This window comes from Perissodus microlepis, chromosome 3, assembly GCF_051167445.1.
Source record: "Perissodus microlepis isolate ML-2025 ecotype Zambia chromosome 3, ASM5116744v1, whole genome shotgun sequence".
In the NCBI taxonomy this organism is placed as follows: domain Eukaryota; kingdom Metazoa; phylum Chordata; class Actinopteri; order Cichliformes; family Cichlidae; genus Perissodus; species Perissodus microlepis.
This window is the reverse complement of record NC_140463.1, coordinates 51,862,317-51,887,903: the sequence shown is the minus strand read 5'-3', so window position 1 is coordinate 51,887,903 and position 25,587 is coordinate 51,862,317. Positions and strand designations below refer to the sequence as shown.

The window sequence follows — 25,587 nt, the reverse complement described above, 5'->3', positions numbered from 1 at the left end:
TACAAATGCAAAGATTCAAATAAATGGTGTTGATATTGAAAGAGTCAGTGAAAATAAATTTCTGGGGGTAATAATAGATGAAAAACTTAACTGGAGAGCTCACGTAAGATATATTCATTCCAAAGTATCACGAAGCATTGCAGGCAAAACAGGTATTCGACAGAACATCACTTCATATTCTCTACTGTTCACTGGTTTCACCATACTTAAGCTATTGTGCAGAGGTCTGGGGCAATAACTATAAAACCACATTACATTCACTTTTTACTCTTCAAAAAAAAGCAATTCGAATCATCCACAATGCAGGTTATAGGGAACATACAAACTCACTATTTTTGCAGTCTGAAATATTGAAAATTGACGATATAGTGAAATTCCAAACAGCACAAATTCTATTCAAAGCAAAAAATAAAGAACTGCCAGGTAATATTCAGAGTATGTTTTTTTTGAAAGAAGGAAGTTATAATTTAAGGGGTTTTTGTAACTTCAAAACAATGAAGGTACGTACTACAAGAAAAGGCTTTTGTGTTTCTGTTCATGGAGTGAAACTATGGAACAGTCTGAATATGGAATTAAAGCAATGTCCAAACATAAAACTGTTCAAAAAGAGTTATAAAAATATGATCTTCTCGAACTATAAAGAAAAGAAAAATATTTAAATTAAGTGAATGTCTCTATTTAAAAACAAACAAACAAACAAAAAACTCATGATGTGATATTATAGTATATAGTATATCAGAAATCTGTTCACTATTTTTATTACAAATTATATCAGTAAGGAAGCTGACTAAATATTAACTGATAATTTATGGCAAAGGGGTGGGATTAAATAAGTGTATACTTCTTCCCACTCCCTTTCAACATGTAAAATAATCAGAATGTTTTTTTGTATGTAATTTGTATAGTATTTTTTTTCTCTCTTATTTTCTTTTCTAAATGTACTTGTTTATTGTTCACATGTTGAAATAAATTACCAATCAATCAATCAATTATTGTTGGCCACATGTCAGCAAAGTTATGTGACATTAGTGATGTTTGTACTTTCAGCGTTAACTTGGTTTTAAAGGCTTTACTTTAAAATATACGCCGTTCAATAGTCGACCTTAAACTTACAGAGAATGTGATGATTTTATGGATAATTAAAGTCAGTCATATATCCACAAACACAACAAGCTGAAAGTCAGTGATGCTGCTCGGTTTGCAGTCCTGAACATCACGGCACAAGCAGGATTCACTGCACTGTTAATGTTAGCTATGTTATATTGCTGCCTCTGTTCGGTGGTGTCGAGCCAAACGGACTTTAACGTGTGTTTGAACGAGCTGACGGTTCACTCGTTAAGCTGAAAGAAAGATGCTTTAATCACAGCAGTCACACATGTGTCCACTGGACCATCTGGGAACTCTTCTTGTTTAGCACTCGTAATAACACAAACACTAAATCCTGCTTCTCTTGTGCTGTTGTGTAGCAGTGTGTACACCTGAGACTGTCACCTGTCTGTCTGTCCTGCACTCTCTCTCTGTTTCTTTCTCTCTGATTGTGGAATAAAAGTATGAACATGTGTTTATAAGTTACACTTGTGTTTGAATCCTGCAGCTTATCACACATTTGATTTCCATGTGTGACAACTGCAAGTGTCCAGAGTGAGGACAGACTGAGGGACCCACTGCTGCACATCATCTGTGAGGCTTTGCACCCCTGATGATCCACCAGGACAAACTCAGCAGTGTGTGAGGAAGAGGAGGAGGAAGAGCCAGCAGCAGCTGACAGATGGAGAGAATAGACAGACTGTTCCCTGTTTGTGAAGGACTGCTAGGAAAGTTTAACATAACTGTCTGTCCTGAATCAGTCTTATTAGGTAATGTTCAAATAATTGTATCATCCCAGTGTTTTCAGTGTGGGAGAAAGTACTCAGGGCCTTCAAGTTACACACTATGAAAGGCAGCAACAAGTTTAATGTTCAGAAACCTAAAGTCTGTATCAGCAGCAGAATGGAGCTAAAAATAAATGTTTGTTTCAGTTTGTTACGGGTTCAAAAATGTTGAGCAATGGAACAAACCAACAGAGGCCCAGGAGAGTGCAATCAAACAATGAGTTTACTGAAACACACACAGGAGAAGAAGTATGCAGCATCACATCAACGTCTTCTGCTAAGAATACGCTTGAAAATACCTTTATAACATCAGGGTTAACGCCCCTTCTTGCGTCAAGATCAACAACATCGATTACAGTAAATGGTACATCTTACGTTTCTAAATACAGACACAAGAGTTCCTCTTTCTATAACACCTTCCATGTATGGCAATAAGTTTGAAGCCCAGAAGGTTCTTGGGGCTGGTACTTCTCTTGACTGGTCTTCTGTCATCTGTTACCAAGCACGGATGCCATCCAGCTCTCCAGCGGGTTGTCAATTCCTGAGTGCTCATGCATGGTTTTAGACAGAGTTTTAAGGCCCTCCAGGGCTCGAGTTACTGAGCCATCTGGAGCAGTGTTATTGGGGATAAAGGTGCAGCACATGTCTCCAAACATTGCACATACGCCCCCCTTCTCCGCCAACAACATGTCAAGGGCCATTCGATTTTGCACTCCCATCAACGAGGTCGGACACAATTGTTCTGCGAATCCCTCCATGGCGTCCCTGGTTAGGTTAGAGAGTCTCAGCACATAATGAACATAGTTAATGCGATCAACATTCTTATTAGGCGTTATCCAGATGAATATACTTTCAAATCCTGAAGCTACTTGGTCTGCTAGTTTATACTCATTTGGAACTCCCCTGGGCACTCCTATGGAGTCAATCCAGGTAGGTGAGTTCAGGCGGGGGTCATAAGCAGTCCCCTGTGTCCCTCTCTTTGCCAAAATGTGTCTCTTACGTCTGGCTGCTAAAGTGCGTGTGTTGCGTTGTGGAATGGCTTTTACCTTGTTCCCAATTATTATGAGTGGAGCTCCCAGTTGCACCATGGCACACGTTCCTTCGCTTCCCAGAGGAACACGGACCAAAAGGGTGTTCTGCCCACAATAATAATACAGCCCACTTCTTGCCCATGTTCCAATCACCATGTTTGGGTCACTTACATTGTTTGTGGTTCTCCCCGTCAGAGTAACGGAGCACCAGCTTGGGTCAATGTCTCCCACCTTGTACTTTACCGTATCTGTGGAGAACTTGAAACATGTATAGTTATCTTGTTTTGGCACAAATGGTCCTGCTTTTGTCTGCTTCGGGATTGGGGAAAATAGACTAGACAACAGAGTGCAATTGCCAGTACTCACCACCTCTCTAGTCAACCGCAACATACAGTCATAGCCCCACTTGTCCTCTGGGTACAGTGGTGCGGGCTCCGTAAACAAACGTGGTCTGGCTGAAGCACAGGCAACACAATCAGCTACATTTTGTTCTTTAGCATTTTGAGCCACCCAATCCAGCAAGAGATTGAAGCTTTGAGTATTTTGGATTAGTAGCACTGCTGTGTTTGTTGCGTCATATTGCTGTAATTGTTTATATGCTTTATATATTCTGAGGTAAGTTGATCTACATCACAGGTGTCGAATTTCAGGCCTCGAGGGCCGGTGTCCTGCAGGTTTTGAATGTGTCCTTGATCCAACACAGCTGATTCAAATGGCTAAATGACCTCCTCAACATGTCTTGTAGTTCTCCAGAGGCCTGGTAATGAACTACTCATTTGATTTAGGTGTGTTGACCCTCGAGGCCTGGACTTTGACACCCCTGATCTACATGATGAAGAAAAAGCTGCTGTGATTACAGAAATCTGTCAGCGCGACTCTTTGAACTGTCAGAAATAAAATGACAGAAAAAGTTCTGATATTTCATCGCCCACTCTGTCCAGCTTCAACTGTAGTCGTAAAAAACCTGAAGATTTCTATAATAGGAAGTGAAAAACAGAAACTTTTCGTCTTTAATAGTTTATTGCTGAAACTATTACTGAACTTTGTGTAGTTTGAATGTTCATAAGGGAGGAAACTATAAAAATCGAAAATGTCTGCTTGTGCTAGTTTGTGGTGAGCAGCAGATAAACAGTTCAATTTCAGTTCAATTTTATTTATATAGCAACAACAGTCGCCTCAAGGCACTTTATATTGTAAGGTAGACCCACAATAATGCATTAAGAATGATAAATTATAAATGCAATTTATAATGATTATAAGGAGCAAAACACACATTCAGCCTGTGAGACTCATTTAGACTCTGAGCCGTGGCTCTGTGCCACATGCTCACATTTCTGCATCTCTGCTATTCAAACACACTTTGTATGAACTTTATTTTATCTAATATTCAATTATTATTCACAAGCTGCTCATTTTACATTTTCCTGACACTCTTGTATTTAAACCTGCTGCCGTCTCTCTGTGGACCCGGCCTGTACCATTACACTTGCTGTCCTTCTTTGACATAATGGTATGACCCAGTCTGTCTTTGCATGTGATTGGCTGCATGGTCCCACCTCTGTCTGCATGAAGATTCAGCTCCACAGTAATCATTAATAATAACTGACATATGAAAGTGTATCAGGGCCTGATGTGGCCCGCTGGCCGTATGTTGGACACCCCTGCTTTAGCTGCTAAAACTGCTGAACGAGCACAAACAGCTCAGACTTGTTTCTCACTGCTTTCTGTGGAAAAAGAAAGAAAACAAACCCACTCATGATTTTCAGAGTGTACATTTGATTCTGTGTCACAGTGTGACTGTGGGGATGAAGGAGCTCTCAGGGCCTCCACAGCCTCCTGCAGGGGGTGGAGGTGCTGTCCATCATGGGGACAACTAAAGCTTTAGAAGTGACTACATGGCTTGTTTTTACAATATGTGACACCTGCTTCCTTTAAAAAGTCAGTGAGTGTTTGTTCTACCTGGCAGCAGGTGAAAGTCGTATCATACAGCTGCAGCTACTGTGTGTGTGTGTGTGTGTGTGTGTGTGTGTGCGTGTGCGTGTGTGTGTGGTCAGGTTTAGGCTACAGTTTGGAGAATAAGTGGCGAGAAAAAGCATCATCTTAATTAGATGTCCTCCCTAAAATATAAAAAAAGGGGGTTTGTGTGAAAAGCCAGTGGGCTAAGTGGGTAAATGTAGCGGTGCATCCATTAAAACAGTGATCTGTCACAGGGTCATGTTCTCTATCTCATGTGGAAAACATGTTTATATTTGTTACATGGAGCTGCTTCTGTTCCTGATGTCCTCTGTTTGATCATGGACCAGAGGAGACACACACACACACACACACACAGATAGAGAACATGACTCTGTGACTCTGGCAGATCACTGATCTAATGGACGCTACATTTACCCACTTAGCCGCTGCTCTAAGTTTGTTCCAGACTCAACCAAAAATAATCCATTTAAAGAATAAATGACCCTGTTGCCATGGTGAATTCCTGTTTTAATGGCTGCACCGATGTGCTGGGGGAAGTTGTTTCTAACTTTCCCATAATTCCTCCAACTCTGATTTGCTTTGTTTCTAAAAGCAGCAGCAGCAGCTTAAATGACAGGAGGGGGAATAATTATGTGTTTAGTTACAAACAACTAAGTCTCTGATTTTATGCTGTTTCATTTTAATGCAGACAGAATATCAACAGCATCACAAAGGCTGTAGATAAAGTGTTTTCATGTCCCTGAGTGAAGAAAGTATTAGATGCTACAACACACACACACACTCCTGATCTCAGCTCATGTGTGGATGAAGCACACCTTTCTTCTGCTCCACCCTCTCCACCACCACAGGACCAAAGAGCTAAACCACGCCCCCTCACCCCCATCACTGCTCTGCTAACCTCTTACAATAACACACTTATTGACTCAGGCTGTGGAAACTCTTTGCACGTCACTCCTGCCTGGATTTTGCACTCAGCTCATAATCATCCATAGTTCATATTTTCTAATCTATATCTATGGGCAGGTGTTAGGTTTTGTATTGTTGATTATCATTTATGCTTAGAAATATCTACTTATATATGCTTAGAGTTTTATAATTAGTTTTAGATTGGTAGAGGTTTGATTCTTAATAGTCTGCAAACTTTGTGTGCATTCCAGAGCACTCTGGGAGCATGGGAAGAGGTCGTACCTTGTTTTATTGTTTTATGGTAGGATAAACGTATCTATATCTGTTTTAGTCTAAGTGCCTTTTGTTTAGATGAACTGTTGGACTTCCAGACCAGCAGGTTTAGGGAAGTCATTTATGGGGTCACACTCTGACCACACACACACACACACACACACACACACACACACACACACACACACACACACACACACACACACACACACAGGCAAGGTACTCTTTGTTTTTATGTAGACGTCATATGTTAATGAACCTATGTATATTCATGTAACCTCAATAAAAGAGCAGTGTTACGGGGGAGCGGACGAGAGCAACTGGGGTCAAGCGAAGGAACGGCGTTTGTCCAGTTCTCTCCCGTGCACGAGAAACATGAAGAACTTTGCCTACTTCGTGTCTTGCTTGCTGTGTAATTATATTGTCTTCAACGTTCCAGCGAATAGGTTCAAGCTACAAACCTATCATTAACTGGTCCTTCGAGAGCCGGAGCCCTGGAGTCGACATTCACCGAGGGGAGAGGATACACGCTGAAAGACTGACGTCAGCCAGGAAGTTCCTGTAGTAAAGTCCCGAGACGTGAGAATTTGTCATCGGGCCGGTGGATTAGCTGTCTGTCTTTTCTCTTTGATGAATGACGATCGGCGGGATTCAAGGCTATATTACACGCTAAGCAACGCCGAGTAAGTTGAGAGAGCGACTCTATAACCGCAGAACTGGGTTAGGGTCCCGAAAAAGAAGTTTTGGTAAAATCGCCCAAGGACCCAAGCGTCCGGTGAGTGTCCGGTTTTAAAATCGCCCTGGGTTTGTGTCCCGAGCGTCCCTTCATTGGGTTTTGTCACGCGACTGGGTTAGTGTCCCACAACTGGGTTAGTGTCCCGAAAGACTGGGTTAGTGTCCCGAGCGGTCCGGTGTGAGTCTGGAGTAGGCCTATTTTGTGTTGTTGTTGTTGTTGTGTTTGAGTGTGTTTGTGTGAGTGGGTGCGGAGCAGAACACGTGGTCTGTGACACCGGCTGTTGTTGTTATCATGGGTTCCTAAGCAACCAAGAGTGCGTCAGAGGGTGACAGACGTTTATGCTGGACTTCGCTCCTGGCAGGGCAAAGTATTTAAATAAAAGAGAGCGACGGCTCCTTAGCTGCGCGGGTTCACGCAAGCACGGTCGCGCGGGTTTCACGCAGACCTGAGCCGTGCGGTTAATCGCAGGCTTATAAACAAAAGAGAGCGACGCCTATGCCGTGCGGTTTCACGCAGGCAGGTGTAGCTCAGTGATTGCGCAGGTACACGCGAGTCCAGGAGCTCAACGGCCGTGCGGGTTCACGCAGGCTGGGGAAAGTTATAGGCCTATTTTCTGTTGTTTGTGTACGTCTGTGTCAGTTGTTAAAAGTAATCTGCATTAAGCTTAGGGTTGCTCAAATTCGGTACAATGACATATGAGATGAAGTAAAAATAGGTAAATATTGTAACTAATGATGTGCATAGAGGCACTTGACCTGTTTGAAAGACTGTCGTCTTATTATGAGCCATTGCTGAGATATAGAGCACACCTATGAAAACAACTAATATGCTGAACCCTGTATGAAACAGCTGAAAACTACATGATGGAGAAGCTGAATTGAATATGAAAGTGCAAGTCTTTGCCACTGTGGGGCAAAGCACGCAACCACTGTGTGAGGTTGCGTTGCGGTCTCTTCTGGGCTGATGAGCAAGCTACACATTATCAGATCGAGAGCTGTCTGAGAACTCATCAAAGAGAGGGAAACAGAACTATGATAACTGTGATAACTGGAGTGTGCAGCGTTTCCGTGAGTTCAGCTTCTTCTTTCAGATGTGCAGCAGTTTTCCTGCATCTTGACTCGTGTGTAGAGTGTTCATAGCATCAGCATCATGTTTTTGTTATTTGTTTTGTTGGGTTGAAAAATAATTAAATAAACTTGTGCTCATACTTATGAATCACCATGGCACATGCCATTGGCGCAGATGAAAAAAGTGAGTGTGAATGTGCCTGACGTCGCAGTGTGTGTGTGCGCTGCGTAAAAGTAATTGCCTCTGATTGTGAGAGCGGTGATTCTGCAGGTCATCAGCTATTGTAAAGGGGAAAAAAGGAGTAAAAAAGAGACAAAATTTACATTGTAGATGAAAAATAATCATAGGAAAAAGGTTTTGTGTTGATCAGCCAAGAACAACTACAATCTCATTTTCTGCTTTAAAGAAAGGACTGTTCACAAAAACAGAGAGAGATGTGTGTTGATTAAGCAGTGATAATAATAATGAAAATGTCTTAGTTTGTCACTTTCAGGTGAAAAGCAGACCTGAATCAATTTTACACATGCAGCGGTCGGAAGAAAGTTATAGTTTAACATCATTGGAAACGTTCAGGCCAAGTTTCTGGCTGACTTATTTACAGCTCCATGTGTCCCTCAACCTCACAAGCGAGCTCTCACTCCTCCCTGAAGACAAGGAATGCAGCTCCAAAGAGCAATAACATGGCAGATAAAGAGACAGCAGCAAAGTCCTGAGCAAAGAGTCCCAGCAAGCAGCAGCAGTGTGGACAAACCGCATCAGAGAAGAAGAGCAAACCCATCATCCTGATTGGTTGGATGAATGGCACTGTGTTTCCAACAAGCTGCAACTTCACTGTGCATGTGAAGAAAACTTTTGAGGAGAACTGAGGAGACTGTTGGAGTTTGACATTTGCCACCTCTGGAGAAAATGGCAAGAAGAGACAGTGGAACACAGGACAAAGCTGAAGGAGAACTGCCGGCTATTGGACTGTTGAAGTGGGAGAGGACAACACAGAGTGAGAGTAAGTAGAACACAGAGCTGCTGTTGCTGGTGTTAAATGTGGGAAATCAAAATTTGGGTTAGCAAACCAGGGAAAAACAAAACTGATTGCTTAAGTGGGAAAATTGTGAAGGAGTCTGAAACACTGCAAAAAGAAAGATATACAAAATCACACACACAAGCAGAACATGCATTAACCCTACTAACACAAACACAAGAGAGCTCATGAACATTAGACAACATCTTAAGCATGTGAGTCTGTTTACCATCTTGTCCAAGTCACTTAGTGTGATGAGAAGTGATGCAAAGATCAGTGGACTCATAGCACATTAGTTAAGAAATGATTAAATAATAGCAGAGAAGTGTGTAGGAAAGGCAGCTTTAAGAACATGCTCTGCTGGATATGCAGCTCCACAGACATGCATTAAACCTGCCTAATAACACAAACACCCATGCAATGAAAATTATCTCATCTTGTTATCTCTCATCAGTGTTAAAATAGGGTAAATTTAGCAGACACTTGTTATCAAATACTGAATTTATCCAATGCTGACAATTAACTCTCTAGGTTGCAGGACAACAGTTTAATTTTTGTGGAAAAAAAAGATTCTGCTTTGACCAACCAGTGATCAGACAATAAATTTAGTCGTTGATATAGTAAATTGGGAGATGCTTCCTGCTTGATTGATGCAGCACAAGTAATTTACTGTATGAGGGAAATTCTATTTTTGTGATAAGATTTTGAACATGCATTTCTGTTGTCCTGTCATCTTAGTGGGTTAATAGCTGATATGCAAATTAGTTGATCAGTCTTAGATTAATGAAAGGTGACTGAATTCTAGCACAAGTGAATGAGATGTGTTGGAGTTTGTTAGAGTGGAGACTCTAAAACACTGAGTTTCCTGTTTTGATGTGTGAGTGAATCCTGTACCTAGATACACAACTCTGAATACGTCAGAACAAACTTCTTTTGTGAAGTGCATGACAACATGTCACATGTTTTATGATGAAGGGAAAAAGGAAAACTGAATAAAATGGGTGTGTGGCCTAAATGAGTGAAGAGCACAGACCTGGGGATTAAACTCATAGCTAATAAGACATTAGGGTTATGTTGTGTGTTGTGCAGCTGATGGTTGGTTTGGAGTGAATCTAGCTGATGATTTTTCTTTTGTTGTGAAGTTGAGCCTGCCAATTAGTATGATGGTATGATAAATCATGCTAATGGTATGATTTACCCTCCTGAGATGAGGAGCTTGTGTCATGACTTAACAAGGCCTTTTTATTTTGATACTTTCACAGTGCACTGAAAGTTTTGTTCGATAATCTCTGTTTGAACAGATCTGCACGATTAGAACAAGAAGCGCTGTACGACACATCGTTGAGAAAATTGTTACAAGTGAGTTTCTCCACATTAAAATGGGCTCAGGAGAAAGCCACTTATCTGGGACAATTAAAAAGAAGCTCTGTACTGAGTGTGCTGACTTTATTTCAAATGTCCCACTGCTGTGCAACATGAATCACATGTTCTGCACGTTTCTGTAACTCCCAGGTAACCATGGTTACCCAGCTACGTCCAGTAGTCTCCAGAGAGACCAACAGCTGGTTCATGTTGTAACGCCGTGGCTTTCGTAGTCTCTCCTTTTTCTACAGCTCATGTGTTCTTCTTGTGATGCTGCGTCTTGAGGCTCATACATGCCGTCATTTGTTGATCCTAAGAACGTTCCTCAGACCGACTTCTTCAACAACACTAATCGGCCTGCAGTTTGTAGAGACTCACTTCACTGTGGCGTTTGTTAGCTCTTCTTTCTTTGGTTTATCTAGACTCCTCCCACCAGCTGAATCTACGTAGTCTGCCCAAGCCTCCCACCTCTGTTTGTTTGGGTGGTTTGTTTGCTGCCATCAACAGCGTGTAATGCATTTAAGTGATACTTCAGACATGAAGTACTCCGGTGATAAAAAACCCAACTTTGCTTCCAGATAACTTTAGTTGTATCAACACTGCCTCCTGGAACAGTTTAAAATGAACATGTCAAAGATCTGTACCTGTCTCCATGTTTCTGTCCCCGCCCCTTTCTTTCTGTCCTGGGTCATGTGAGCGCTGCAGTAGTATTAGGCCCACCCTCAATGCTCCCATTGGCTGAGACGCATAATGACGCCCATTTCAAGCCAGCACTGATCAACATCCCTCCTGTAACCCATGGCTTTTATATTCAGAGCCAGTGAGCACTTTCACAATAATCATGATTTTAAAAACTGTGATTAAAATAATTGCTGACGTTAATCAATTAACTAGTTAACAAGATAATAACAGGTTAAGTTGCCCTAATAATTAAACTTTGATGACAAACTGATGTGATCTCCATGTTTCCTTTGTTGGACTGTGGGCGAGTGTCAGAACTGAATGTACTGAGTAACATGTAGAGTTTAAATATGTGTCAGTTCCAGTTTCAGAGCTCTAAAGTGCAGCTATCATGTTAGGAATATGTGAGGAATAGACAGGAACACTGAGCACACTGAGGTCAAATCTTTATTTTACCACTCGCTGCATTCTTGATGTTCATGAATTCAGCAGGTTCATGATTGTCTGCAGCATTAATCTCATATTTCCATTAAAAGTGTTGAATTGGACTGTTTGATGTTCTTTATGATCTCTGGCACCAGTTCATCTGTAGGCTGAGCTCAGTCCATCCATTTAGTGAAATGATGTTTAAAGGTCTCCTTGTTCTGTGAGCGTGCACAGATCCTGAAGCAGAAAGCCTGGGTTACAGAGAAATGATCATCACTGTGATGATGCTCATCATCTCTGACTGGGATCTGAGGTTTTGTCAAAGCAGCAAAGAAAGCCTGGCTATGTTGGAGTGGGTGTGGAAGCAGCTCCCAGTTTGAGTTCAGGAGACAGACACCCTCTCTACTTTGAAGATCAGCTTCAAACTTTCCTTTTTGATAAAGCTTATAGTTAGAGCTGGATCAGGTGACCCTGACCCATCCCTTAGTTATGCTGCTATAGGCTCAGGCTGTTGGTGGACTTCCCATGATGCTCTGCTTTCTTCTCCCCTCTTTTCACTCCTGATGCTTTTATATGTCACTACTGCATGTCCTTAACTTTTGTCTTCTGTCTCCTTAGTTTGTGTTTTGTTCTTGTCTCTCTGAGCTCATCTCTTCTCTTTCCCCTCATCCTGCAACCAGTCATGGTAGATGCTCCTCCTGGAGCCTGTTTTCACTGGGATGATCTTTGTGTCAAAGGGAGTTCTTCTTCCCACCATCACCAAGTGCTGCTCACAGTGGATTGTCTGATGTTTGGGGCTTTCTCTCTAATATTGGAGGCTGTTACCTTACACTGTTAAACAGCTTCAGATGACTGTTGTTGTCTGTTGGGTATTGTCACTTATAAATAAAGTTACATTGAATGGATGTAAATGGATAGATGTTATTGTGACAAAGAGAAAACGATTGTTGACAGATAGATTGTTGTTTTGTGTGTCTGCAGCCTGTCAGGCTGTCTGATCACAGAGGAAGGCTGTACTTCTCTGGCCTCAGCTCTGAGCTCCAACCCCTCCCATCTGAGAGAGCTGGACCTGAGCTACAATCATCCAGGTGACTCAGGAATGAAGCTGCTGTCGGCTGGACTGAAGGAACCAGGCTGGAGGCTGGACACTCTCAGGTATGAAGAATGTCTGATAGAGGAGGAAGAGCTGGAAACATTTCCTGTGTCTTTCACTCACTTCCTGTTTGTTTCCTGCAGATGACACATGAACAATCACACATGCAGGAATATTTTCAGGGACAGACACACTAGTCTAGCTGGATAGTACGTGGATATTTATGTAGGGGGTCTCCAAGGAGTCTGTTTGCAGGAACATCTAGGTCACAGGTGTACCTGAGATAGATGTCAGTGTACCTAATAAAGTGTCAGCTAACATTTGGAAATGGAAGCTTAAATAATGACAAACTCTACATTCACAGCTGAATTCACAATAAATTTGTTCTCAAGTGCACATTTTTCTGTTATTGTTCTCAAACAACAGAATGAGAATGAAATATTGATTCTAACAGGGCCCATAAACAGCATTAGCTTAGCAGCATTAGCTTATCAGAGTTTCCATCATGGTCACACAAATCCTTAGCAGAGCAAAGTGGCCTACTTAGCAATAGCTGCTCAAGTTGTATAAAGCAAGGGAAAACAGTATTAGCATTGGCTGCTAATGGCAGCTTACTTAGCATAAACTCTTCACATCTTTATAATGCTAGGGAAAGGAATCACTCATGGAAGCCTATTTAGCATTAACGTCTCACATCATTATAACACAAGAGAAAAGGGTATTAGCGTTAGCTACTAATGCTTAGTCACCTCAAATTAGCATTAGCTGCTAATGGTAGCCTACTTAGCATTAACTCCTCACTAATATAATGCTAATTCACATCAAATTAGCCTTAGCTGCTCACATTGTTAAAAGGGAAGAGAAAACGATATTAGCATTAGCTGGTAATAATTATTCACCCCTGATTAGAATTAGCCGCTAATGGCAGTATACTTAGCATTAACTCCTCACATCGTTATAATGCAAGGGAAAAGAATTAGCATTATCTAATAATTTTGACCTTGGCCCACTGGAAAAGTTCAGAACTCTGTTTGCTAAAGATTTAGGAGTGTTTCTCGATAGCTCTTTCTCATTTGAGAAACAAATAAATTCTGGTTTTAAAACCAGCTGTAAGGTTTGCATCGAAATATTTACTCATATATGAGTTTTATAATCGATTGCATAATGATAGAGGTTCGATCCTTAGTAGTCTGTGAAGACTCTGTGTGCCTTCCAGAGTGCTCTGGCATGCACACACACCTTAAGGTCATGAGAGAGGTCGTACCTTCTCTTACTGATTTATGGTGTAGGAGGACACCTACTCTGTGTCTGGTTAAGTATAAGAGCCCTTTGTTAGGGGGACCACTGGACTCTTAGCACCAGCTTTGGGAGTCTTCACAGGGTCACATCTGGAACACACACACACACACACCTACACTATGCACAGACTGGTACTCTTTGTTCATACCTGTGTAAGACGTCATATGTTAATGAATTTATGCATATTCATGTAACCTCAATAAAGAGCAGTGTTACGAGGGAGCAGACGAGAGCGACTGAGGTCAAGTGAAGGAACGGCGCTGTCACAGTTCTCTCCCTCATGAATTGTCTGGTTCCAGCGGTGGGTCTGTGCTAGACAACCCATCACCAGCTTTTTCCAGCTTTTTCAGGGGCGATCGTGGCTCAAGAGTTGGGAGTTCGCCTTGTAAACGGAAGGTTGCGGAAGGTTCGAGCCCCGGCTCGGACAGTCTCGGTTGTTGTGTCGACCTACCGCCTACTGGTGTTGGTGTCTGCCTCAGGGCAGCTGTGGCTACAACTGTAGCTTGCCTCCACCAGTGTGTGAATGTGTGTTTGAATGGGTGGATGACTGGGTGTGTAAAGCGCTTTGGGGTCCCTAGGGGGGACTAGTAAAAGCGCTATACAAAATGCAGGCCAATTACCATTTTTCCACTGGTTACCAGTACGTGGTAGAATCCACTTCCAGATCTTGTTGTTTGTCTTTAAATCTCTGAATGGATTGGCTCCATCTTATCTCTCTTTAACAAAATAATCCAAGTGGAGCCCTCAGGTCTGCAGATAAGTAGCTTCTGACCAGAACTAGATGTAAAAACAGAGGTGAGCTTTATCGATGGCTGCAGCCAAACTCTGGAACAGTCGCCCTTCACATCAGGTCGTCACCAACACTCGACATTTTTAAAAGCCGGTTGGAAACACATTTGTACTCTGTAGCTTTCAATTCTGACGAGTCTTTATAGTAATTACTGTGTATGTTTCCTATTTTCTCTCTACTCTGTGCAGCACTTTGGCTCAACCTGTTTTTAAATGTGCTGATAAATAAATGTAGATTTCTTTGAATAAAACAGTGGAGCCGAGCTTTGAGCTCAGTGTGTAACAGTGTGTGTGAGAGCCATGTAATGTCCATGTGTGCATGCTGACTGTGCTGCTCTGACCCCCTCCTCCTTTCAGGGTGGAGCCTGCTGGAGTCCGATGGTTGAGACCAGGTCTGAGGAAGTGTAAGTGTGTTTTTAATGGGATTCATGAAAACAAAGCAGCACACATTCAACCATCTTCATCATGTCAGGAGTCATCATCAAAGTGTCAATCAATGAACAGATGATGGATCAATAACTGCAGCTGGATTGTGTTTGTTCTCTCCATCAGATTCCTGTCAACTCACAATCGACACAAACACAGTGAACACAAAGCTCCAACTGTCTGACAACAACAGGAAGGTGACACGTGTGGAGGAGGTTCAGTCATATCCTGATCATCCAGACAGATTTGATGGTTTTAATTATCAGCTGCTGTGTAGAAATGGTCTGACTGGTCACTGTTACTGGGAGGTCGAGTGGAGAGGAGACGTTTATATATCAGTGAGTTACAGAAGGAAAGGAGGCAGAGATGACTGTGGGTTTGGAAACAATGATCAGTCCTGGAGTCTGCACTGTGATTATAATGGTCCTCGTCATGTCTGGCACAATAGCAGATCAACACCCATCTCCTCCTCCTCCTCCTCCTCCTCCTCCTCTGTCTCTAACAGAGCAGCAGTGTATGTGGACTGTCCTGCTGGCACTCTGTCCTTCTACAGAGTCTCCTCTGACACTCTGATCCACCTCCACACCTTCAACACCACATTCACTCAAACTCTTTATCCTGGGTTTATGTTCTGGTCTCGTGGTTCCTCAGTGTCCCTGTGCTGAGTGGAGTGTAAAGAGTGTCTCCTGTTAGAGAAACACTCTGACTGTTGAACAGATAGTTCAGTCTGTACATGTCTGTCTCTTTCACTCACAAACACGTTTTCAGATTCATGGATTCAATCAGTTGATGTTTGAAACTCTTCTAAATGATTCCTTGTAAACTTCTTCCTCTTCAGTCACAAACAAACAGGAAGTGATGTCACATGTGTTCCTGTCCACACAGCAGAATGAGTCTATTGCTGACAGTGATGTACAAACAGAGTGAGCATTTCTGAGGCCCAAAATAAACTGAGTAGTTCACTGAATGAACAATGGACTGTGAGCTCAGTTCCTTCATCATTAGTATGGATTATATATGTATATGTATTATATTAGTATCATATATATCAGGTGCTGCTGCTTTCAGTCATTGTGCAAATGTGCTGTTTGTAAGGTTGTAAAGCTGCAGTCAGCTGAGACTGAAGAAGTCACCTGATCAGCGAGCAAATGTTTCTGAAAACGTCCAGATGAACAGAATCAACCTTTTGGGATCAGCCAGCAATGCAGCATCATTGTTGTTCAGCTTCAGAGGTTTGCAGGAATGAACTGATGACCAGAAACAGCTGCAAAGTCCAAGAAAATACCAGCTGGAGTTCAGCTGCATTTGAAGAAGTCAAAGAAAGTAAGGATGGCAAAGGGCGACGTTTTCTTCCAAAGAACTGAAAACATGGTCGACGCCTCATTAGAAGAATAATCTGGACATTTGTGAGGAACTCGAACCAAGAAAGCAACACAAGAAAGCAACGTCACACAGATCCAACAGACAGTTTCCATGACTGCAAGTGTTCAGTGTAAAAATGCTACATTGCATTATTGCATCCTCTCACCACAGGAGAGCAAAGTGCTGCCAGACTCTTATTTCTGACAGGAACAGAAGAAACCACAGCAAACTGTTCCAGTTCTTCATCTTCATCACAATCTATTTATTTCTGATGGTGTCTTCAGTCTGAGGGTTTGAAGTTTCCATGTCTGTGTGATGTGTGGTGTGAAGGCTGCTGGTTAAACTGGGGCTCACTGTTTAAAGCACTGAGTGCTCATAGAGAGATGCTCCATGAGTCCCAGTACAGACTACAAACATGGTGGAAACTTAGCTTTGATATCCACACACTCTGCACGTCTGTGAGTAACTGTGATGAAGATGTGCAGAGATCTGTGTACAAACAGGAGAAAGACTGTAATAGCTTATTGGGAGTATTGTTGAGGTTCAGACGTGAAACTGTTGCAGTAACCGCTGACATTGAACAGATGTTTCACAGTTTCATTGTAAGAGAGGACCATCGAAATTATTTGCGCTTCCTCTGGCATGAAGACAACAATCCTGCCAATGACATCTGTGAGTATCAAATGAAGGTTCACGTGTTTGGCAACAGTCCCTCACCATCCGTAGCTATATACGGCCTTCGATGTGCAGCAGCTCATGGTGAAGAGGAATTCGGATCAGATGCACGACGCTTCATTGAGAGGGAGTTCTACGTTGATGATGCGCTTATGTCAAGGCCCACAGCCAGTGAAGCTATTGATCTAATGAAGAGAGCACAGGAAATGCTTGCCACATCTAACCTTCGCCTGCATAAAATAGCATCAAACAGCTCTGAGGTTCTTGATGCGTTTTCTCCAGATGACCGTGCAAAGGGGCTTAAAGAGCTAAATCTGGAGACTGATGTGACACCTACACAGCGAAGTCTTGGTCTGATATGGGACCTAAAGAAAGACGCCTTTACCTTTCGAGTAGCAGAGACAGTGAAGCCCTTTACAAAGAGAGGTGTCTTAGCTACAATCAATGGTCTTTTTGATCCCTTAGGATTTGCTTCACCGGTTACAATCCAGGGAAAGATGCTGCTGAGAGAACTTTCAAGTGAGGCCCTAGACTGGGACACTCCACTGCCTAGAGAAAGGGAGGCCGAGTGGGATACATGGAAAGAATCTCTTGTCAATCTCAAGAATGTACATATTCCAAGGACCTACGCTTCTGCTACGATGTCAACAGCAATCAGAAAAGAGTTACACATCTTTTCAGATGCCTCCACTAAAGCCATTGCAGCAGTTGCTTTCCTAAAGACCACTGGCGAAAATCAGAACCATCAGGTGGGCTTCGTTCTAGGGAAAGCAAAATTGGCCCCACAATCTGCTCATACAATTCCAAGACTGGAATTGGGAGCTGCTGTGTTAGCTGCAGAGCTTGCTGAAGTCATCACAAGTGAACTGGACCTAAATCTTGAGGCAGTTGAATTCTACACAGACAGTCGTGTGGTTTTAGGCTATATAAGCAACCAGACGAAGAGGTTCTATGTATATGTTGGCAACAGGGTGCAGCGAATCAGGAGGATTTCAGAACCAAAACAATGGCACTATGTCCCTACGAGCTCTAACCCTGCTGACATAGGCACACGCTCGGTGCCTGCTGCCATGCTTGGTGACAGTGCCTGGCTTAAAGGACCTGCCTTCTTGTTACAAGCTAGTGTTACAAGAGAAGCTGAAACCTATGACCTTGTGGACCCCGAGTTGGATGATGAAATACGCAGCTTTGTCACTCACACGAGTAATGATGGGTCTCTGCTTGGATTGCAAAGGTTCAGACGTTTTTCCTCTTTGAAGAAACTCCTCAAGGCCCTTAGCTTGCTCATTCATATTGCAAAGGTCTTCAAGAGCAAAGGTGAAGGTCCCTCTTGCAGTTCATGGCATCATTGCAAACAGTCTCGCACAGCAGAGGAACTGACAAAGGCTGAGATTGTCATCATCAAAAGTGTGCAGAAGGAAATGTTTGAGGAGGAACTTGCCTGTATTGCTAATGGTAAAGACATACCAAAACACAGCTCTTTACAAAAACTCAGTCCCTACTGTGATGATGAAGGACTCTTGAGGATAGGTGGAAGGCTCAAACACGCCAACATCGACTACAAGGAGAAACATCCTCTCATTATTCCAGGTGGTAGCCATGTTGCCAAGTTGATAGTAGAACACCATCACCAGCGAGTAATGCATCAGGGACGGGTTTTCACAGAAGGTGCAGTCCGTACTGCTGGATATTGGATTACAGGAGCAAGGAGGCTAATCAAACAGATTATCCACAACTGTATCACCTGCAACAGACTTAGGAAGAAAGCAACTGAGCAAAGAATGGCAGATCTGCCTTCTGATTGTATCAGCACCGAACCTCCTTTCACCTTCGTGGGCTTGGATGTATTTGGCCCTTGGTCTGTGGTCACAAGGCGCACAAGAGGAGGCCAGGCAAATAGCAGAAGGTGGGCTGTTCTTTTTACGTGTCTTAGCACACGTGCTGTGCACATTGAACTGATTGAGTCGATGGACGCATCAAGTTTCATCAATTCCCTGCGTCGATTCTTCAGTTTGAGAGGGCCTGTTAAGCAGATTCGATCCGATTGTGGGACTAATTTCGTTGGTGCTTGCCGGGAGCTAGGTTTTACACTCACAGACCCCGACGTGTCAAGCATTAAAACATACCTGGGAGAAGAGGGATGCACCTGGATCTTTAATCCACCTCACTCTTCTCATATGGGAGGAAGCTGGGAACGTATGATAGGGTTGTCCCGACGTATCCTGGATGCAATGCTTCTCCAAACCCCGCACTCTCACTTGACACATGAGGTGCTTTCTACTCTAATGGCAGAGGTAACAGCCATCATTAATGCTAGACCCTTGTCTCCTATCACAACAGATCCTGACACACCCTTCCTGTTGACGCCTTCCATGCTTCTCACTCAGAAGGTGTGCACTCCTCTTCTCCCTCCGGGAAGTTTTATTGAGAAAGATCTCCATCAACAGCAGTGGAGGCAAGTTCAACACCTTGCAAACACATTTTGGACCAGATGGAGACGGGAGTACTTAGGGACACTGCAAAGCCGGAACAAGTGGCAACGTAACCATGCAAACCTCAAGGTGGGAGATTTGGTGCTCATCAAAGACGCACAAGCGAGGCGCAGTGAATGGCCAATGGGACTTGTCAGCCAGATCTTCCCAGATAAGGATGGCAGGGTCAGGAAGATTGAAGTGAGGGTCTCAAGAAATGGAACTATTAATACTTACCTGAGACCTGTGTCGGAGACAGTGTTATTGATGTCCCCAAAGGACTGAGAAGTATGTGTGTCATGATGGTAAACATTGTATTCAGATATAATCTGTAAAATCTTGCAGTTTATGATGTTTCAGTTGGTTCATAGTGGTATTTTACAATACCAGACGGGGAGTGTTATGACATGCATAGTATTCGTTCTCTTCAGCACCCTCTGCTGGTCATAATGGGAATACTCACCAGCTTTTATTTTGGTGGGGTTTTTCTGTGTTCCTGTGGGTAAAGGAAACAGGAAGCTGGTCGCTTGTTAGCCTGCAGAATATGTTGTTGCTCTTTAAAACGTTTCTGCCTTGGAGAGTTATTGCTTGTGAGTATTAATGTACAACATGTTTACAAGTTTATTTGGTGCATTTCTATTACAGAGATTTGTTTAGAAACCAGTTATTTAATCTGTTATGTTTATCTTTGAGGAAGCTAAACTCGCTAAGTTGTTTTGTGATCAATATTGAGTCGCTGTTGATTACAGATACTATATAACAGTATAGTTCATATCCTAGAAGTGTGTGTAAAAAGGAAAAGACATCTTGTGACATTTACTTTGTGTTTGTTTTTAGTTTTACGGGAAGAAAAGGATATCAATCATTGAACTACTGACGAAGTAAAAAGCCTCAAACTTACTTCCGCCTCCAATGTTCATTGAAACCGTTAGCTGTCTGTCAAGTTGGGCAAAGGGACGCACAATAAGGACAGAACAGTCACTGTTACATTCAGTGTGTGTGACATAATGTTAGTGCAGGGCTGATAACAGCCTGGTTCTGTTAGAAACACATGAACGTGTCCATAGATCAGTGTGTGTTTAACATGAGAGCTTCAGCCCTGCTGATGTGTTAGATAAAGACATGCAGGAAAACTGATGAGACTCTGAAATAACTCTTTATATTTATAATGTAACTCTGCATCAAAAGAACAACAAAGGATCCCAGACAGGTTTATGTGAACAAAGACGATTCTGATGTTTCTGTGTTTCTAACAGTTTGACATTATTAGTAAACAGACTGCAGTGAACAGGATTTATAAAGAGCTTATATATAAAGATGTCTGTGAAGGTTCTCAGTCATCCAGGTCATCGTAGTCAAAGGAGCTTGCAAAGAAAAGCGTCTGGACTTCTTTAAGTTACTTGAAGACGTTTCACCTCTCATCCGAGAAGCTTCTTCAGTTCTAAGGTCAAATGGTGGAGAGTCCCAGATATAAACCTAGTGGGAGTATCCCCCCACAGAGGGACAAAAGGACCCCCTGATGATCCTCTAATCGCCTGAGCCAAGGTGTGAAACTGGGTGTGGGTCCCAATCAGCCAGAGTTTCGGGTGTGTTCATTGTGAAACCTGGCCCCACCTTATCATGCGAATTCCTGAGGTCAGATGGCCCAGGATGTGAGTGGGCGTTAAGGCGTCTGGGAAGGGATCTCAAAACTGGATTATAGATGGCAGAGAGTTGGTGTCGTAAGCCTTCAAGACTTTGAAAAGGACAAAATTATTGACCGCCTTACATATCACCGCCTTTACCCAGGGGATGCCATACCCTGCATCTACGGACTTCCTAAAATCCACAAGGAAGCTGTCCCACTCAGACCCATAGTCAGTAGCATAAACTCAGCCACTTATAACATTGCTAAACACCTTGCTACCATCCTTGCTCCCCTTGTGGGGAACACCCCACACCACATCAAGAACTCCACCGACTTCACTGACAAGGTCCAGAAACTTACCCTGGACCCAGATGAAACCATGGTGTCCTTTGATGTAGTCTCTCTCTTCACTTGCATACCCACCACGGAGGCCGTGGAGACTGTCAGAAAACGACTACAAGAAGACAGCTCCTTGGAGGACAGGACCAACTTCACACCCGATCAGATTTGCACACTGTTAGACCTCTGCCTCACCACTACATATTTCAAATACAACGAAGGCTTTTACAGACAAAAACATGGCTGTGCCATGGGCTCCCCCGTGTCACCTATTGTAGCCAACCTTTACATGGAGGAAGTGGAAAGGAAGGCTCTTGGCTCTTTCAAAGGAAGAGTACCCAGCCACTGGTACAGATATGTGGACGACACCTGGGTCAAAATCAAGACACAAGAAGTGGAATCCTTCACTGCGCACATTAACTCTGTGGATAAAAACATCAAGTTCACCAGGGAAGACACAAAGGACAACTGTTTGCCTTTCCTGGACTGCGCTGTGCACATTGAAGAGAACGGCAAACTCAACATCGAAGTTTACCGGAAGCCCACACACACGGACCAGTACCTCCTCTTTGACTCCCATCACCCTTTGGAACACAAACTTGGAGTAATTAGGACCCTACACCACCGGGCAGAACATGTTCCCTCTAAGCCTGAAGGAAAAAAGAAGGAACACACACATGTAAAGGAAGCACTCAAAACGTGCGGCTATCCTAAATGGGCGTTCTTAAAGTCAGCAAAGAGGCACAGAAAAGAAGACCAGACACCAGCGAGGGAGGATAAGAAGGACAGACGCAACAACATTGTCATCCCCTATGTAGCCGGTGTATCAGAAAAACTTAGGAGAGTTTTCTCCAAGCATGACATCCCGGTGCATTTCAGACCCAGCAACACGCTCAGACAAAAACTGGTTCACCCGAAAGACAAAACGCCAAAACACAGACTTAACAATGTGGTGTATGCTGTACAGTGCAGCGAGAAATGCCCAGACCTCTACATTGGAGAGACCAAACAGCCACTTCACAAGCGCATGGCACAACACAGAAGAGCCACCTCCACAGGACAAGACTCAGCAGTCCATCTGCATCTTAAGGATAAAGGACACTCTTTCGAGGATGCCAATGTTCACATTTTGGACAGAGAGGACAGATGGTTTGAAAGAGGAGTGAAAGAAGCCATCTATGTCCACTGTGAGCGACCATCTTTGAACAGAGGCGGGGGTTTACGACACCAACTCTCTGCCATCTATAATCCAGTTTTGAGATCCCTTCCCAGACGCCTTAACGCCCACTCACATCCTGGGCCATCTGACCTCAGGAATTCGCATGATAAGGTGGGGCCAGGTTTCACAATGAACACACCCGAAACTCTGGCTGATTGGGACCCACACCCAGTTTCACACCTTGGCTCAGGCGATTAGAGGATCATCAGGGGGTCCTTTTGTCCCTCTGTGGGGGGATACTCCCACTAGGTTTATATCTGGGACTCTCCACCATTTGACCTTAGAACTGAAGAAGCTTCTCGGATGAGAGGTGAAACGTCTTCAAGTAACTTAAAGAAGTCCAGACGCTTTTCTTTGCAAGCTCCTTTGACTATATATAAAGATATGACAGCTGTTTGACAAGTTTATCACTCTGTGTTTGGACCTGATCAGTCCAGCTGTTTACTTGAAATATGTTCATTTACCTGTTCTGTTATATTTATGTTCTTGTCTCTGTTGAAAAACACATTTTAATGTCCCTCAGATTTTTCTCCCAGATGAATAAATATAAAAATGACACAAACTGACTGCAGCTACTTTTTGTCCTTTCTGTCAAAAACCTTCATGTGACTCATGAGAGACACGTTTCAGCTGTTTGTGACAGATCAGAGGCCAACAAGTCATTTATAACACTTTCCATCATTGTTGAGCACAAACACATGTTGACACAGCAGCGGGGCCGCAGTGAGAGTCAGAGCGAGGAGATAAAAACTCCTGTTTGACCACAGCCTCAGTTTGTTCCTGCAGTTCAAACACTTCCTGTTGTTGACTGGGTGGAGTCAGGAAGCCAGCGAGGCCCTGCAGGACTGAGACTGCAAACTGGGACGTGCTCTGTGATGGAGATCAACAGCATCACTGACTGTTTCTGTGAGGACACCATGATCCCAGCAGGGCTGTTTCCCAACAACAAGCCCTGGACCATCAGAGACCTGAAGCTGCTGCTGAATGAAAGAAGAGGATCTTCAGGTCTGGAACAAGGACGAGCTGAGAGTGTTAATAACGTTACTAATGTTCTGCTACACTTTACTAGGTCACATCTGTGACACACGTCACTTAAATAAAGAAGCAAATATTGGCTCTGTTTTATCTGCTGGGCCCAAAAGTGACTCCCCGTATTTAAACTGCTATGAATAACTTGTTGGTCTATAATATGTGAAACATGTGTCAAATGTATCCATCATGAAAGATATCAGGTCATCTTGAGCCACAAAAACATTCCTATCATGAGGTAGAAGCTGGAATCAGTTTGTTGCAGATGTTTATATATCCGATATTTATCCAGTTAAAAGTTGAAATTCAAAAATGTCTTTTCAAGAGTCGTCTGTCCAAGAGGAGCAGAAACTGCAACAAATATAACAACAGTTATTTAAGGCTGTTTTAAATGGCCACAAAGGAGCAGATTGGTTATAATGCAGCTGCTTCAGAGGAATAAAGATGAAACACTGTTTTTATTTCATGTGTAACACCTTTCAATAATGTGTTGACTAAAGTCTATTGACCAGTATAAGTAAAGACATCACACACACACAAACACATGGAAACACTGAAACCTGTTTTTGGTGCAGCAGCGGTCCCAGCTGCTCGCCTTTATCTAGACTGGGTCGGCTGCTGATCTCAATATAATCAATGTTTAAAGTTCTCAGTGTTTCTGTGTTGCTGCGTATAGGATCTCCCAGCATCATCACTGTGCTGTCCAATCATTGTGTGCTAGGTTACCCTTATAGTGCGATGTGTGTTTGCACAAAGAGAAGCATGTGTGTCAAATATAAATAAGCACAGAACAGAAAAAGCTGCTCGTTTCTTCTATTTAGAGTCAAGTTAGTGTTTTGTGTCTTTGTTTGAGGCCTAATGTCAAGCAGAGGTGTGTGTAACTGGACTGGTGTGTTATATGTGTGAAATGTGAGCTTCTCTTCAGCATCATCTTTGTCACTGCTGATTCCTTTGTGTCATCATGTGTTGAGAAGAGAGAACAGTTATAATGGAGGAGCAAAAGGAAGCCCTGAAATCTGCATCCAACAAGGAAGTGTTGGCTCACCAGTGATCCCAGCAGAGCCACTGGTTTGGCTCCAGTTGTTATAGATTCAATGATGTTGTTCCTACAGATACATGTTAGCATCTTTATTGTAGTAAAGTCTTGTAATGTGAAGATAGAAACGAGGCAGAAAACAGCTCCATGATCTGATCTTAATGATGTTGTTTTGGTTTATTTCTGTCTTTCAGAACTGGATTGGAAACTATCAAAGGTCTAAAAACAGCCTCAACCCTCCCAAAGAGCAAACTTTACACACGTCATCTTTCAGCTACAATCTTTGTTGCAGGGATCTTCTGCCAAACAAGGCTGAGAGAAGATTTCTTACAGCTGTCATGTTGATTAATGCTTAACACGAGCCACACACCGACTGTTATCTGACCTTTGTGAAATACGTGCCTCAGTTACTATGTCGATCAAGATGTAAAGCAATGACACATGTAAGAACATAGTTACCGCTGCAGCACCATCTACTGGTCATTTTGATAAAAGCAGCTAATCTTTTAGTATACAGTCTGCACAACGCTACATTGTATTCGTATTGTATTTTACCTGTGCTGGATTATGGAGATATTCTATATATAAATGCTTCTGCTCAGTGTCTTCAAACGCTTGATACTGTGTATCGTTCTCTGAGGTTCATCACTAACTGTAAATCTCACACTCACCACTGTGAGTTAAACTCTGAGGTAGGACGGCCTGCTTTGGCCAGTCGGACGAACTCTCAGGAGAATTTTAGCTAAACTGTCATCCCTGTTGGACAACATCTCCCACCCCATGCAGGAGACTCTGACAGCACTGAGCAGCTCCTTCAGTGGCTGCGGCACCCACGGTGTGGGACGGAGAGATTTCACAGGCCTTTCCTCCCCACTG

The 25,587-nt window shown here is 43.0% G+C and overlaps 1 protein-coding gene across 1 annotated transcript; it reads left to right on the top strand.

Annotated features, from left to right (window-relative positions):
- Positions 1-12,326: 12,326 nt before the first annotated feature.
- On the top strand, positions 12,327-15,928 carry LOC146391908 (stonustoxin subunit beta-like). Its single transcript, XM_084917509.1, has 3 exons — positions 12,327-12,501; positions 14,885-14,931; positions 15,080-15,928. The coding sequence occupies exons 1-3, from the start codon at positions 12,446-12,448 to the stop codon at positions 15,616-15,618; spliced, it is 642 nt and encodes a 213-aa protein (XP_084773635.1). The 5' UTR covers positions 12,327-12,445; the 3' UTR covers positions 15,619-15,928.
- The last annotated feature ends 9,659 nt before the right edge of the window (positions 15,929-25,587 follow it).

What these genes read in the sequence shown, in the direction of transcription:
- LOC146391908 (XM_084917509.1), top strand. Translation starts at nt 12,446, where the DNA reads ATGAAGCTGCTGTCGGCTGGACTGAAGGAACCAGGCTGGAGGCTGGAC. An exon ending in TGGAGGCTGGACACTCTCAG is followed by an intron (nt 12,502 to 14,884) that starts GTATGAAGAATG and finishes TCCTCCTTTCAG; the next exon opens with GGTGGAGCCTGCTGGAGTCC. An exon ending in GAGACCAGGTCTGAGGAAGT is followed by an intron (nt 14,932 to 15,079) that starts GTAAGTGTGTTT and finishes TCTCTCCATCAG; the next exon opens with ATTCCTGTCAACTCACAATC.